This window comes from Anolis sagrei, chromosome 1 (genome assembly GCF_037176765.1).
Source record: "Anolis sagrei isolate rAnoSag1 chromosome 1, rAnoSag1.mat, whole genome shotgun sequence".
Lineage (NCBI taxonomy): Eukaryota > Metazoa > Chordata > Lepidosauria > Squamata > Dactyloidae > Anolis > Anolis sagrei.
The window spans coordinates 142,664,404-142,680,956 of NC_090021.1; the positions used below are offsets into that span (position 1 = coordinate 142,664,404).

Genomic DNA, 16,553 nt, shown 5'->3' on the forward strand with positions numbered 1-16,553 from the left:
TAGTTTGCTTAGCTGTTCAATAAAATTGAAATGTTCATATTTGTCAGTTTGTCTTCACAAAAAGATACATATAAATTGTTTTTTTCCACTAGGAACAAACACTAAAATCTTGCATCTGAGAGTACAAAATGTGCTGGTTCCCTGGGTACAAATCAACCAAATACGACTTTTCCAAAGTTTCTGCCCTCTTTATAATAATAATAGCTGCAGTCACTTAAGGAACTTGATAATAAATGACTGATGGTTGTAAATTCACACAGCATAGATTTAACTAGCATCCATTCCAGTCATTTATCCTAATGGCATCTCTAGTTGGCAATGTGCACATAATTTAATAAGAATAATATGACACAGGAACTTGACTTAGGGCCCAATAACTCTCCTGCACTCTTTTTAAGGCTAAACTCGGATTCATTTTAAAACAGAGGCTAATCATTATTATTTCAGCTTCTGCACATTGTAATAAAGCTAATCATGGTAGACTAATATGATTTTAATGTGAAAATAATAGGCACTTCCACTGGAACTCCATTCCAGGAGCTAGCAAGGAAAACCTGGCTTTAAAATAATGGGATTTCAGACATTATTTGAATTGGTAACAGAAAGATAATTCCTCAAGACAAATAAACCTGTTTTTTTTTCTCCCAGAATCTCTTTGTGCTTATAATTTCCAAAATTGTATGTTGGGGTCCTCATACCATCATAAAATCAATCTGGTGCCCTGTCCCTAATGTATCCACCTAAGTAGAGAGTTAACCAGCACCTCTTCCATCTGATCAGCCACTCTTATCTTGCCTTCCAATGAAAATGAGGGTGCATCCAGACAGCCCCTTAAAAGTGAGAGCTGCTGTGTTTTCACATATCCAAATGATGCCCTACGTAAAAGCGAATGCTTTCAAGACAAAGCAGGAAAACCCTGCTTTGTTCCAAGGTAATATGTCAGCTGGGGACTTCTTGAAAGACCTGGGTCCTGAGACTTCTGAGAGGGCCATCTGCACAGCCCTCTAGTGTTTCCGGGCTCCAAAAAATAACTTATTTGGGCGCCATTCCCCCTTCTCTGGTGTTCTCATGGTGCTTAGAAATAACATGCCAGGAGAAGGGAGAAAAGGAAAATCACTCCTGGTTCCCCCTTTCTCCTGGTGCACCATTTCTATGTGTTGGAGAGCGCTGGAGAAGAGGGAACGGTGGCCAGGTAAGTTCTTTTCCTTTTTCAAAGCTTTTCTGCAGGGTTTTGCTTTGTGTTCTGGTGCCCTGCTAGAAAGTCCCGTGCTTTCTGGGGTGTGTGCGGACTTCAGTGTGAGTCCAATCATCTTTTTAAAACCCGACTGCACTTGCATTAAAGTGCTGAATGGAGCTGCCCTCAGTAATTCTACTCTCTGTTTTTGCTTTCATTGGATGATTAGTTCCTTTCAGTGCAAAAACATGGCAGAAGTACCTATTTTTTCTAAGACTTCGCAGACTTTGCAAATTCCGATAGAAAGGAAGAAAATACTTCACCCCCTTTAGACTGGAACATAGCTAGCTATCTGATTTTATAGCTTTCCTTAAATTGTGACACAGTACAAATACCCAATTGTATGTTTAATTGTGTTTTGAGAAAAATATGCATTTACATAAATGCTATAATAAACGCTAATTAAAAAGTCAATGACAAAATGTAGCAGAATAATGGGCAAAACCACACAAAAGTGGAAATTTGAATTGTAGAGTGCATTTGACACCTATATATTTGGAGGCCATCTGCTGTTTGAATGCAAACTAATGATAGTCTTATATAAATTAAATCAGCTAAACTCTGAAAAGGAATATATGGTCTGAGATCCTGTATTTGGAGATATACCACGAAGAGTGTAAAGCTATGTTATGTCTTCCCTCCTGCATGATTCGCTTCTGTCCTCTACTATCTTCCTTCAACATGTTCAGATATCAGCCAGCACACCAATGCCTTAAATCAGGGGTCCTCAAACCTTTTAAACAGAGGGCCAGGTCACAGACCCCCAAACTGTTGGGAGGACCGGATTATAATTTGAAAACAACATGAATGAATTCCTATGTACACTGCACATATCTTATTTGTAGTGCAAAAACCACTTATAAACAATGCAATAATTAAAATGAAGAACAATTTTAACAAATATAAACTTATTGGTATTTCAATGGGAAGTTTGGGCCTGCTTTTGGCTGATGAGATAGGATTGTTGTTGTTGTTGTGTGCTTTCAAGTCATAACAGACTTAGGTTGACCCTAAGCGAGGGCTGGGTAAATGACCTTGGAGGGCCGCATTCGGCCCCCGGGCCTTAGTTTGAGGACCCCTGCCTTAAAGAAATAGTTTTCTAAGACCTACAAAGATACTTGCAGGAACACCTCAGCAAGCAAGAGTCCAAAAGTGGTAGGCAAAAACTGGGAACCTCAAGCCATGCCTGATACTGGATGAGAGACTCCCACCTGGGCACATAGAAGACTGGGCGACTTGGAAGGCGCTGAACAGATTGCTCTCTGGCAGCACAAGATGGAGAGCCAACCTTAACAAATGGGGGCACTAAGTGGAGTGTGAAGTGTGAAGAAGAGCAAACCACAGACACCCTACTACAATGCAGTCTGAGCCCGGCCACATGCACAATGAAGGACCTTCTTAGAAACACCAGAGGCACTCCAAGTGGCCAACGTCTGGTCAAAGGACATTTCATATAATGCCAAGTTTTTAAAGTTTCTGTTTTTAAAATACATTACAACTGCACCCTTGGCAGGGGCGGCTCAACCCATTACGCAAAGTAAGCATTAGCAGTATAGTTGATTTCCCCCCGGGGGCGCTCTTGAGGCGCTCTTGGGGAAAAATAGACCTTGACATATGCGAGTTGTAATTACCGGGATGTATAGTTCTCCTACAATCAAAGAGCATTCTGAACTCTACCAATGATAGAATTGAACCAAATATGGCACACAGAATTCCCACGACGAACAGAAAATATATATCAGTGATTGGTTGGCCGGGGGGGGGGGATACTGTTTGCTTGTGTTGTTCATTCGTTCAGTTGTCTCCGACTCTTCGTGACCTCATGGACCAGCCCACGCCAGAGCTCCCTGTCGGCCGTCACCACCCCCAGCTCCTTCAAGGTCAGTCCAGTCACTTCAAGGATGCCATCCATCCATCTTGCCCTTGGTCGGCCCCTCTTCCTTTTGCCTTCCCCTTTCCCCAGCATAATTGTCTTCTCTAGGCTTTGCTGTCTCCTCATGATGTGGCCAAAGTACTTCAACTTTGTCTCTAGTATCCTTCCCTCCAATGAGCAGGCGGGCTTTATTTCCTGGAGGATGGACTGGTTGGATCTTCTCGCAGTCCAAGGCACTCTCAGAACTTTCCTCCAACACCACAGTTCAAAAGCATCAATCTTCCTTTGCTCAGCCTTCCCTAAGGTCCAGCTCTCACATCCGTAGGTTACTACAGGGAATACCATGGCTTTGACTAGGCGGATCTTTGTTGCCAGTATGATGTCTCTACTCTTTACTATTTTATCAAGATTGGACATTGCTCTCCTCCCAAGAAGTAAGCGTCTTCTGATTTCCTGGCCACAGTCTGCATCTGCAGTAATTTTTGCACCTAGAAATACAAAGTCTGTCACGGCCTCCACATTTTCTCCCTCTATTTTCCAGTTGTCAATCATTCTTGTTGCCATAATCTTGGTTTTTTTGATGTTTAGCTGCAACTGTTTGCTTACTGTTGAAAATTTCCTAGGGCCGCCTCTGACCCTTGGTTTGCTTCTGATACGATAAATAAATACAAATTCCTTCAACAGTTATTTAGTGACCAGTGAAGAGCAAGAGATATAGCTGAAGAGTTTGGCTACATTTCTGTAGATACACAAACTTATTCTCCGGAACTTTCACAGGTCCCTAAGAAGTCTTGGAGGATGCCTTACTTGTTCATGTACAGGAACACAGACAAACTCTACTTTCCTCTGGAGAACCAGCATTTAAAATGTGGTTTTTCGAATAGGGAGACCATTATGTGAGCGAGGTAGAGAATTCTACAGAAGCATACATTGGGCTTACATCTCTGTATGGCACTAACAGGATGGAAAAATGATAAACAGATTACCACCACCACCACCCCGACTTCATTTACTAACAAGTGAAATACTACAAAAAAGAAGTAGTACAATTGGCTAGGAGCAAACTGGCCTTGTTGACCTCCCAGCAGTGTGAGAATCGTGTGGTTTTCAGATAATCCAACTTCAAACAGTACAAGGGAAGGTATCGTAGTTATATAACCATGTCCGAATACATGATTACATAATATTGATTTAGATAAACATTTCAAAATGGAACAAGTTGTCAGAACACCCACTGGGAAGTAGTAGAGTACATGTTTTGCATTAGAGTTGGCCAGAGGCAATTTGCTACCTGAGCCAAAGGACGAAATGCACACTTCACATACAAATGGCAACTTATGGGACCAGCAGTGTTGTGTAGTAGTTAGAATATAGGGCATGGGCCTAGAAGATCCAGAACGATATCTTCAAGAATCCATAAACACCACTGTCTGACCTTCAGCCATTCACTCTCTTTCAACCTGATCCTCTTCTCAGGTTTAATAGGAATATCAAATTGAGCCAAAGAGAATTGTGTACTCAGACTTATGTTCACTAGAAAAAAAGATACGTTTACATCTATATACAGTATATTCTGGTGTATAAGACTACTTTTTAACCCAAGAAAATCTTCTCAAAAGTCAGAGGTCGTCTTATCTGTGGGTGTAGTCTTATGCATGGGAGTCATCTTAACTGGAAAAGTAGGGGGTCATCTTACACACCCAGTAGTCTTATATGCCGGAATATACAGTAAATAAAAATGTAATGTTCGTTTGTGGGATTAACATAACTCAAAAAACCACTAGGCGAATTGACACCAAATTTGGGCACAATATACCTATGAGGTCAACAAATGACCATCACTCATAAAAACACAAAAAATCACAGTGGAAGGGACTTTAAAAGCAAAAAAATTTACAATGGATGCACAAAACTACATATATGCAAATATACACATATATACACACACACAAAACACATACATACAGACTGGGCCACAGCAACGCATGGCAGGGGATGGCTAGTAACACACAAATAAAGAAAACAGCACTGAACTATAATGGCCTTTGGTGTGATCCATTGGGGCTTCTCCAGTGTGATTCTACATTTGGGCTTTTTCCATTTTGAAATGGTGTTGATACTGAAATGACAGGTTAAAGTGTAAAAGACAGAAACAAAATGTTTACACTGGCCTCCTACATATGAATTAACTAACTCAAAGTCAATTGAGAGAAGAATGTTTTTCACCTTCTTGTAGAATGTGGTACTTACAGCTTTCCATTTGCAATTTACACGTCTGCGTATCCAGAGGATATTTTGACAAATCCATGTTACATGCAACTGTAGTCGTGATTCTGCAAAAGAGAAAGCCTAATGTGAATGCATTTATTACAAAGCATCTGCTGTTTTCATCTTTATCCAGACATGGCAACCTTTCTGCTCTAAAAAAGAAAAATAGTCTGGCATTCTCTTGAATTTTACCAGAGTGGGTCAGAAAACTGGTATTTGCGGAAACAGGATAACATAAGATGTAAGCTCATATGACTTCAATAACTGAAAGCAAGTTAATATATACATTAGATAAATAATCTATACACATAATAAAAGTAAAAATATGTATGTGTGTGTGGCTGCAGCCCTCCAGCTGTTTGGGCCTCCAACTCCCAGAAACCCTAATGAGCTTGAGTTGTTGTAGGTTTTTTCGGGCTGTATGGCCATGGTCTAGAGGCAGTCTCTCCTGACGTTTCGCCTGCATCTATGGCAAGCATCCTCACAGGTAGTGAGGAGTGAGCCATGGTATGATGAGCAGATCCTCACTACCTCTGAGGATGCTTGCCATAGATGCAGGCGAAACATCAGGAGAGAATGCCTCTAGACCATGGCCATACAGCCTGAAAAAACCTACAACAACCCAGTGATTCTGGCCATGAAAGCCTTTGACAATACCTAATGAGCTTGTCCAATTGTCAGGAATTCTCGGAGTTGAAGGCCCAAACAGCTGGAGGGCCGCAGTTTGAGGATGCCTGACTAATGTAAACAAGCTTCTGCCTCCACAAAAAGCTATATCTCCCACTACTCAGGAGACGCCAATTGCCCTCCCCCCAATGACATTGCAGGTTATAGTGAGTACCATGAACATGTCCAAGAGCTCTCCACAAACACCATACTGCCCATCACCTAAGTGAAGACTTCCATAGGGGGACAATTTCATCCTAGATTATATATGTTTCCTCCACCACAGACATCCTAGTGTTTCTTACTCTCTCATTTACTGTGGAATTTGCCTGACCCCGCCCACTGCCTCTCCCTTAATCCTTTCCTATTCTTTTCTATGGCACACAGCAAACAGATTATTGATCAGTAACTGAATATACTAGAGAAGTTTGGCTTTTTTGAATAACCCAGGCAACACCGGGTACCCAAGCTAGGGGACATAAATGTAGACCCAAAATCTGCATGGAACATGTGATTATGATCTTGTACCTATGCTCCATCTATTTGAAGCTTCCGAGCAGTCTTCAAAGGCAACTCCTCGTAGACTGCATTGCAGTAGTCTATCCTAGATGTAACAAGAGTGTGGACCACCGTGGCCAAGTCTGACTTCCCACTTATAGAAGAAAATAGAGTTTTTGGCTTGGACTTATCACAGCATTGCATCCCTCCTGTTGAGGTGGGAGACAGCATGGAAAGCATTTATTTTTACAAACACAAATAATTAATTGATGACCTCCTTTTGTCAAAGAAATGCTTCCAATGAGTTCCCACCATGAGAACAGCGGAAGAGAACCAACACCATGTGGCAAGTCCTGCTGTAATTGCAATACATCTGCCTCACATGATAAGATCTTTTGTGACATGGCAACTCATCGTTTAGCACCGCATTCACCAGCGCCGCACTCTTTTACTCAGTACAGCAGTCCTGGCAATAGTGCTACGATTATAAATGTAAATATGAAACATATGAACAGGACACCAGCCAAATGTCTTGTTTTTAAATATCATAAACATAACAGATCAAAGATTTCTGAGCTGAAAGGCAGTTTTGTGTTTCATCAGAGATGCTTCCAATATTCTTCAAAGGCACTGTGGATTTTGGCTGCTTGCTATGAAGAGGTAGATACATACTGTAAAATCATGCTGCTCTGTAAAATTCCACTTCAGAGACAGAGTATAATGTAGTACTTCTTTAGGTGGATAGAATTGGCCTACATTCAATATTGTGTTTGAGGATATCTGATCACATGATGGGATTAGGGATGTAAGCTTTCATGAATTTCATACAGACAACAACTATGGATAATTTTACCATGTTTGTCCTTCCTGCAAAAAAAAATCATCAAAATATGCAGTTTTCAAAGCTTGTTTGCAGTTCACGGCTCATTCTGTGCAAAATCTGCATATTTTTTGCACAAAAAACCAGCATTTTCTGCTCAGAAAACACATTTTTGTATAGAAAATATTGTTTTCTTTACATGAAATGTATTTTTATTTTGTCCAGATTTTTTAATGCTATTTTCCTTATAGGGACCTAATTCTTCATAGAAAAGATGATTTTCTGGGCAATTTCAAACACAGTTTTCACATAGAAAAAATATTGAACTGTGAAGATTCTCACCCATTAAGAAGTTTTCTTGTGATCTTCTGATAATTGAAGAAAGCAATTTTTCAACCATTTTAAAATATATTCAGAATAGTTTTCCATCATTATGTGGAATTCTTTTCTTCTCTGCAGCCTTCATTGCAACCCCCCCCCCCCCAAAAAAAACCCCTCCACAACCTGGCTTCTGAATATGAACAGACAAACTCAGGATAAGTCAGAGATAGTTTATGTTTCTATAATTTTCATCTGTCTGTAGACTTACCGCAAAGCATACAGGACGGTGCCATTGGAGAACAGTCGTATCAGCCGATTTTCAGCAGTGACCTCATGTAAAAAAGACTTCTTTGACTCCACAATGTATGTGTCAGGCACCCACAAGTATTTAACTAGCCGGGCATCCAGTGTAAAACTTTTGTTCCCCTGAAAAACCAGTCGGGAATCTGTCCATCGTTGCCGCAAATATATTGTTGCTGTGTAATCCTAGGAAAGGATGCACACATTAAAACATATTCAGGCTCCTCTTTTAGTTATGGGGGAATCCCTCAAAGTCCAAGGGTTGTTCTGTGCATGGTTAGTAGTAAGGTGATTGTATACAATTTCTAATCCTCCCACATCCCCCATCCTGCTTCCATTTCTCACCTTACCAAAGAAAATCCATTAAGGTGAGAAACATGGAAGACTTGCACAACGCTCTTTGACTGGTTTCACCAGAATCTCTTTGTCCGAGTGCAAAAGAGAGACTGTACATGGAAGATCTTTAACCTCCTTTTAAAAGGGTGAATCTGGACACATATTTATTGAACTGACACCACCACCTCAATCCTAAATACAGTGCTGTTATTTCAATATATTCATTCTACTTCTCATAATGCTTTTTATCTAGATTTTGGCCTTTTTTGTTTTTTTTATGCCTTAATTAAGCAAAAAAGTTAACCCATTGTTAACTCATTGTGGTAGCACAATGGGTTAAACCCTTGTGCCGGCTGAACTGCTGACCTGAAGACCTGAAGGTCGGCAGTCCAAATCCACAAGAAGAGGTAAGCTCCCATCTGTCAGCCCCAGCTTCCTATGCAGGGACATGAGAGAAGCCGCCCACAGGATGGTAACACATCTGGACAGGCCTGTAGCCAGGAATCTGATTTGGGGGAGGGGGTAAGTTTGATTTCGGGGCGGGGGGTGGGCTCATTATCTACCCCAGCAAACCTTTTGTATCATTATCCCAATACCCCCATACATATGGAATATATTGAGCATGGTGATCAGATCATAATATGAATAAACATAACAGTTTAAATAATGTACCAGTAAGGCCTTTTTGCGAACCACCATGAGAATTTCGGGGGGGGGGGGTGAAGCAGCTCAAGCCCACCCGCCCCAGCTTCATGCCTACATCTGGGTACCCCCTGGGTAATGTCCTTACAGACAGCCGATTATCTCACATCAGAAGCGACTTGCGGTATATTCTCAAGTCTCTTCTGACACAAATTTTAAAACCTCAGAAAAGTATAGTTAATTATATTCCATGTATTAATTGTCAAGATTGCCATGGCATCTAAGAAATATGGTGATAGAGAAACATCTTTATAAATTGAAATGTGTGTAGATAGGACAATTAATATACTGTAATTCAGCAATACAGACAGCATCAAGTGCTATTCATTTCAGGTGTGTATGCATTGGTTAAGAAAAGGAAGGAAGGAAGGAAGGAAGGAAGGAAGGAAGGAAGGAAGGAAGGAAGGACGATTAGTTCATGAATGGTTTTCTGAGTTCTTTTGTTCCAGCCAGCTAGGATTTTATAAGCATCTTTAATGACATCTTTCTGATGGTTCAACACACACAAACTTTGTTTCATGCACCAAATTATTTTTTTAAATGGGCATGTACATAAGTTATATATGAAGCATACATTTCATATTTATACTTGGGCCCCATTTCTAAGATATCTCATTATGTCATATATTGGAGCCCCCAGTGGCGCAGGGTTAAACCCTTGTGCCAGCAGGACTGAAGACTGACAGGTCGCAGGTTCGAATCCGGGGAGAGCGTGGATCAGCTCCCTCTGCCAGCTCCCCATGCGGAGACATGAGAGAAGCCTCCCACAAGGATGGTAATACATCAAAACATCCTGGCATCCCCAGGGCAACGTCCTTGCAGACAGCCAATTCTCTCACACAAGAAGCACCTTGCAATTTCTCAAGTTGCTCCTGATACACACACACAAAAAAGTAATATTCCAAAATCTGAATTCTAAAACATTTCTAGTCCCAAGAATTTCCAACTGGGATACTCAATGTTCTCCCAAGAAACTTTGCAACTGGCAAGCCTTTAGCTCAGTGGTTCTTATCCCGTGGGTCCCCAGATATTTTGGCCTATAACTCCCAGAAATCCCTGCCAGTTTACCAGCTGTTAGGATTTCTGGGAGCTGAAGACCAAAACATCTGGGGACCCACAAGGTGAGAACCACTTCTTTAGGCATTATTTTTTTGCAGAAAGAGGACCACTGGAGCTCAACTAGATGCCCTTTACAGACATAATTTTCCAGATTATTGCATCTCATTAATATATAGTTGTCTAATATGTCTTTGCTAAAATGGTTCGAAGTCATGTCCTCAGGTAGAATAATATAAGTGGATATATGATCTGCCCTGTTGAACATCTATGTTATTCTCAAGCAGTGATTCATTGCTCTTCTCAATCAAAAGATCATGTCTCACACCACTTCATTGCGGGTTGAAAGAACCCAAGAAGGTAGACGGATAGCAGCCTTTGGAGGGAAAACCATTAACATCATGCAGAGAGAGTCCATGTATCTCATTGCTAGCTTTCAGATTTTATTCTCATGCTGTTCAGGGAGGAAACTCCCTTCACCTAAATGATTGAGATGAGGCCCTATTACCCATTTCAAAGCAGTGAATTATTAATCCCAGCAATGCAGGTGAAAACCCCAGGGTCATTTGTAGTTCAATTATTTATCTAGCCAGAGAGTACAGCTTTATAATGTTCTGCATGGGATCTGGAAAATGTAAGGGCTATAGCAAAGAAAACGCTTCTGGTTAAAGAGAATATCTGAAGATTAATAGCCTCAGAATACCCAGAAAGTTAGCGGCAAGAAAAGATTATGTCAATCTATCACAATTTTCTTACAAGTTCAAACTCAATTGGACTTCGGCTTTTAACCAGGGATTGAATTTATACCACAGTTTAGGAAAAATTCTTTTTAGACATTTCCCAGAATCCTCCTGGCAGCATTGGCCACTTTGTGAATGTGACAAAAATATGTGACTCTTCCAAGATCTGGATTTAAATAATGTTGAAAGGTGCAGCAGTTTACAAACTCATATACAGTAATTTGGCTCCCTGGTGGCACAACGGGTTAAACCACTGAGCTGCTGAACTTGCTGACCGAAAGGTTGGTGGTTCAAATCCAGGGAGTGGGGTGAGCTCCTGTTGTTATGCCCAGCTTTGCCAACCCAGAAGTTCGAAAGCATGCAAATGGAGGTACCGCTTCGGCAGGAAGGTGACGGTGCTCAATGCAGTCATGCTGGCCACATGACCTTGGAGGTGTCTATAGACAATGCCGGGTCTTTCACTTAGAAATGGAGATGAGCACCAATCTAGTAAGACACGACTAGACTTAATGTCAGAGGAAACCTTTACCTATACATTAATTTGGGTGCCTGCTATCTACTTGTCAACTCAAATGTAATATATTTTCAAAGGATACAAGTGATATATTACACCTGAAAGAGGATAGATAGATAGATAGATAGATAGATAGATAGATAGATAGATAGATAGAAGATAGACAGGTGATTCAAAATCAGGTTGGGCTCCAAACAGTTCACAAATATGAGAAAATAATAACTTGCAAACACAACTAACTTACTAAAATGTTTAATAATATGAATGCATACTGGGAATTACATAGAAACACCCGAAGTATGGTTGAAGAAAATAAACTAAATTACACTTCTAAAGCAGGAGCAATTGCTTGTAAAAGTTGCTTCCTTGGTCTACAATTTAGGTCCCTTCTGTTTGCCGTATAAAATCCAGATTATTTGCGTTGAACTGGATTACATGGCAGTGTAGACAAAGCAGATAACCTGGATTATCCGATTTGATAATCTGGATCATGTGACAGTGTAGAAGGGGCCTTACAGAGTCTCCCAACCAGCAGAAATGTTTCAATACAGATGGTGAAGTACTGACAATGACACAAGGGATTGATTTCTGAAACTTTAAGCTATATCATCCTATTTTCCCATATAAGGAGCATAAAAACAGCTAGAGTAATGCTTTGCTTACCATATCACTCTCAGAAATGCTGGAAATACTTGCAACATTAAGGCTCATTGCGATAATCACAGGTTCTCCTACAAAAGTGAAAAGGAAGTTGTTTGAAGAAGGAAAACAGACTGAAAAAAGTTTGGACAGCTACATCTACAGATGAACATTTGGGGAAATAAGGCAATACTGTGAAGATTTAATCATGAATAGACACAATAGTCTTATGGCCAATGAAAAAAACTAAGGGTTTTCTTGTGCAGGTTATAAAAATGTGACAAATAAAAGCAAATAAGAATATGACAAAAATACAAATTGAACTTCACTGGATGGACCCAAAGCTCTCACATTATGACACAGGGAGAGAGAAAACCCTCCCTATCCATTTTTATTAACATTTTGCACAGTTTTATATACCCCTCTCATCAACTTCCTTACCTTTTCTCAAAACAAAATGCTACAGCCTTTTCTCAATCTTATCCCTTATTATTGAACTTGCCCTTTTCTGCAACTTTGCCAAATGTGCAATATTTTTAGAGATGAAATTACTAGAACTGTGCCTACTATTCAACACATGGTTATACCATTGTATCTGCATGGAAGCATTGGAAAACTGACAGTACAGTGGGCTCTTGGTCTCTGCTAGAGTTTGGTTTCAGGACACCATGGATATCCAAATATGATAACACTCAAGGATTTGGATTTTTTTTCCTGGAATATTTTCAAGCCATGGATAATTGAATCCATGGGCAAAGAATCCATGGATATACTACACTGAATCTTAGCCATAAGGCCGAAAAGCAATAATCCAAGGATATCCCATCTGAACATTAGGAAGAACTTCCTAACTGTGAGAGCTGTTCAGCAGTGGAACTCTCTGCCCCGTAGTGTAGTGGAAGCTCCTTCTTCTGAGGCTTTTAAACAGAGGCTGGATGGCCATCTGTCAGGGGTGCTTTGAATGCATATTTCCCGCTTCTTGGCAGGGGGTTGGACTGGATGGCCATGAGGTCTCTTCCAACTCTAGGATTCAATGATTCTGTTGGTGTAGTACTTTTCTTTCTTTCTTTCTTTCTTTCTTTCTTTTTTCTTTTTAAGATAGTGTTTTGAATAAATGTCTTGAGCAAATGTGGTTGTCAAGGGGGGGGGGACTGGAGGTGAGTTGCTGGTTGTATGTAGTTTTGTATGTGTGAACATTTTCTTTTTTATGTATATTCAAAATCTAATAAACATTATTTTTAAAAATAAAAAATAAAAAATGGTGTAGTATTTTTATGTATATTTCTGAAGATCCTCATCATAGAATTTGCCTTTTTCACATAGCAATAGCATACTGGGTCCAAAATCTCTATTTTGCTCATAACCAGCTTAGCCTGTATCTGTCTACATGTAATGTCAAGATTTTTAAAAAAATATTTTTATTATTTTATAAGCCAATATTTTTTAAAATAAGTCAAGATTTTTTTCATCCTGGCATAGCAATGGTTTGTCCCACAGGTCTTCCTCAAATTTTAAATTCGGGTTAATGATACATTGTTAAAGTCATAAAATAAAAAAGGAAACCGACAACGGGGACTAACATTAAACAAATAGACGCATTCCACAGAAATCCACGAAGACCAAGTAAATATTTCCTTCCTGATAGGATGAAATGTCTTTGCTATTAAAAGATTCCAACAAGGACATACCCCCAAAATTTGGCCTGAGATATCGGTTGTATCCCTGGGTGAGGTTTCCAAATCCCGGGAGAGATGGTGTGGCCCGATAGTCTGTGGCATCAACTTTGTGACCCAAGATAAACTTCCTGAAAATGAAAAATGGCAACGGTTAAATGTGGCAGTGGATACTTAGTCCATATGCTATGCAGCGTCACTCATTTTCATATCTAAGTTACAAACATCTGACTTACAAATGACTCATAGATAAGAACAAGGGTGAGACAACAGGAAGTGAGAGAAATCTACCCTTGGATGGGGAATTCACTTCTGAAAGAATTATCATGGGAAAAAGGTATCACCACTAAAGCTTTATCTCCAATCCTTGTTTCCACAGCAAGCCAATTTTTTCAAAATCCAATTCTCACAGGGACAGAAAGAGAGGCGAAATCTTTTGAACAGGGGCACAGATAGGAAAACAAATACCACAGGGGTGTTAACCCTTCCCTATGCTGTCCAAAGCTTATATCGTTATCTTTATTTTTGAACAACTCATGGGGCCATGCCACTTTGCCGGCAATCGCTCTCTGAGGGTAAATATTGGAGTGTTGTGTGATTTCCGCTGTATGGCTGTGTTCTAGCAGCATTTTCTCCTGAAGTTTCGACTGCATCTGAGGCTGGAATCTTCAGATGTGCAGTGTTTCAGTAGAAATATATTATGTTTTATTTAAAAATATTCCAGTAGTTATTATTATTAGTTATTTACAGTATTGATATTCCACCCTTCTCACCCCGCAGGGGACACAGGGCAGATTACAATGTACATATACATGGCACACAGAGGCTATTTAACATTCCAGCTTTTTCATGAGGGTATTCTGGCCACCAGGGGAGCTGTCACTTCACGGTCCATTTGTGACACTGATTAAGTACTTCCTCATTCTTTGCATGCTTGCTGGAGATTTTTATGATGTTGTAAATTTGCCTCCTTGCATACGCGGTATCTAAATTTCCTACTTGACAGATGCAACTGTCTTTCGGGCTGCAAAGGTTGACAGCAAGCTACACAAGTTGGTCGGAAGCTCACTCCGACCCAGGCTGGCTTAGAACTCATTACCTTTTGATCAGTAGTGATCTTAATGCAGCTGACTCCCAGCCAGCTGCGCCACAGATATAACTACAAAAATGTACTGTCTCAATATGCCTACAAGGGCCAAACTCTACACTGTGCATGCATTCTGCTCAGGGCTGTCACCGTCACTCAGTTATAATGACACCTTGACTCACATATTTTCATCTGCTCATGCGATAAGTGTGTTCTTTGTTTTATTTGATGTTAGATTTTATAGTCACTGATTTTGTTAAATTATCTGGTATTTTAGCTACAATATTATGGTCTGGTCTGGTCTGGCACAGAATGAAGTCCATGGGAATGACATCAGTTATTGCACTGGGTGACACTAACCCGAGTAACACTACTGGGCCTCATTGCATAGCCTGACTTTAGTGGAAACATTTCCTACATTTGAAATGGGTTGATGATGGGGTTAGTGGCCAAGCCCAACAGCCCCAGCCCCAGTTATTCACCTCCATCAACTGTTATGGTTGCCTAATGCTCAGCTATTATAAAAAGCAGCCTGGTGGTATACATGCATTCATGTGCTCAATTAGTTCTCACTAACGTAATATACATCCCAGATTCAGAGATCTATTTGCCAGCATTTCTAATTTCCTACCAGCAGAAGGAGCCTTCTGCCAGCATTTTGACATATCTGTCTCCATGTGCTCAGTTGTGAACTGTGGTTCTCCTGTTCTCTGCCAACAGGTGAACGGACAAGTGAGGTCATACCATGAGGAACAGGGAAGATAAAACATGATACTCCACATGAGAACATAGTTTTGGAGGGTGCTGACAATCATGACTATAGATTTTGAAGTTAAACCCAAACTAATCTGTTTAGAAGTAAGTGAGTTCCAAACACTTGCAACTAGGAGATAAAGAAGGTCGCTTTTCATGAAATTCAGGGCCCTTCCACACAGCCCTATATCCTAGAACATCAAGGCAGAAAATCCCACAATATCTGCTTTGAACTGTTTTATCTGAGTCCACACTCAGATAATGTGGGATTTTCTGCCTTGATATTCTGGGATATAGGGCTATGTGTAAGGGCCCTTAGTTATCTGAGTCCACACACCTATATATTCCAGTTTAAAGCAGAAAATGTGGGATGTTATTCAGCTGTGTGGAAGGGGCTTTGGGGTCGTTCTACCATATAAAATCCAGATTATCCACTTTGAAGTGGATTATATGGCAGTGTAGGCTCATATAATATAGTTCAAAACAGAAAATGTGGATTATCTGCTTTGATAATCTGGATTATATGGCAGTTTGGAAGGGGCCTCAGGTTCCTCTAACTGTGAGAAACTGGAGTTAGGAGTAAAATGTAAGAGAGGGTCTCCATGAATGGGAGCAACCCTATACCTCTTCAGAATAAAATAAGAGAACAATCCATCCCTGCTTTTTCCTGAAATCATGCCATAGTGAGAAGTGTGTTACGCTTAAGTGGAATTTAGTCTGGTCCAATGCAAAAGACACAAAGGCAAGAGGAAAAAGAACAGAAAACTTTACTCTTGTCAGCAGAGTCAAAACATAAACTTGCAGTGTTGCATACAAAATAAGCAGTGCAACAAACTTACATAGTCCTTGTAAGAATTACAGAATGCAAAGAGCATGGCTTCTTCATCTTCCTTCAAATGAGCAGTGCAAATGGTTGAGCAAAATGCTGTGAGCATAAGCTCCTCAGAGCAAAAGTTGAACTGTATTCTAAAAAACATACAGTTATACCCCACCGGGTGTGGCTCTAATTTACTAGCTGACCTAGATTAGCAGCTGCACATAATGATTAACAGTATAAGGTTTTCTTTAACACA

General features: G+C 40.3%; 1 protein-coding gene across 1 annotated transcript in view; it reads right to left on the reverse strand.

Annotated features, from left to right (window-relative positions):
* Window positions 1–16,553, reverse strand: part of GABRP (gamma-aminobutyric acid type A receptor subunit pi) — a 47,591-nt gene that overhangs the window by 11,939 nt on the left and 19,099 nt on the right. Inside the window, exons 3-6 of the mRNA XM_060786209.2 lie at window positions 13,656–13,771; window positions 11,992–12,059; window positions 7,949–8,166; window positions 5,358–5,440 (exon numbers count right to left, since the gene is read on the reverse strand). Coding sequence (XP_060642192.2) covers window positions 5,358–5,440; window positions 7,949–8,166; window positions 11,992–12,059; window positions 13,656–13,771 — 485 coding nt within the window. The remainder of the gene's footprint in view (window positions 1–5,357; window positions 5,441–7,948; window positions 8,167–11,991; window positions 12,060–13,655; window positions 13,772–16,553) is intronic.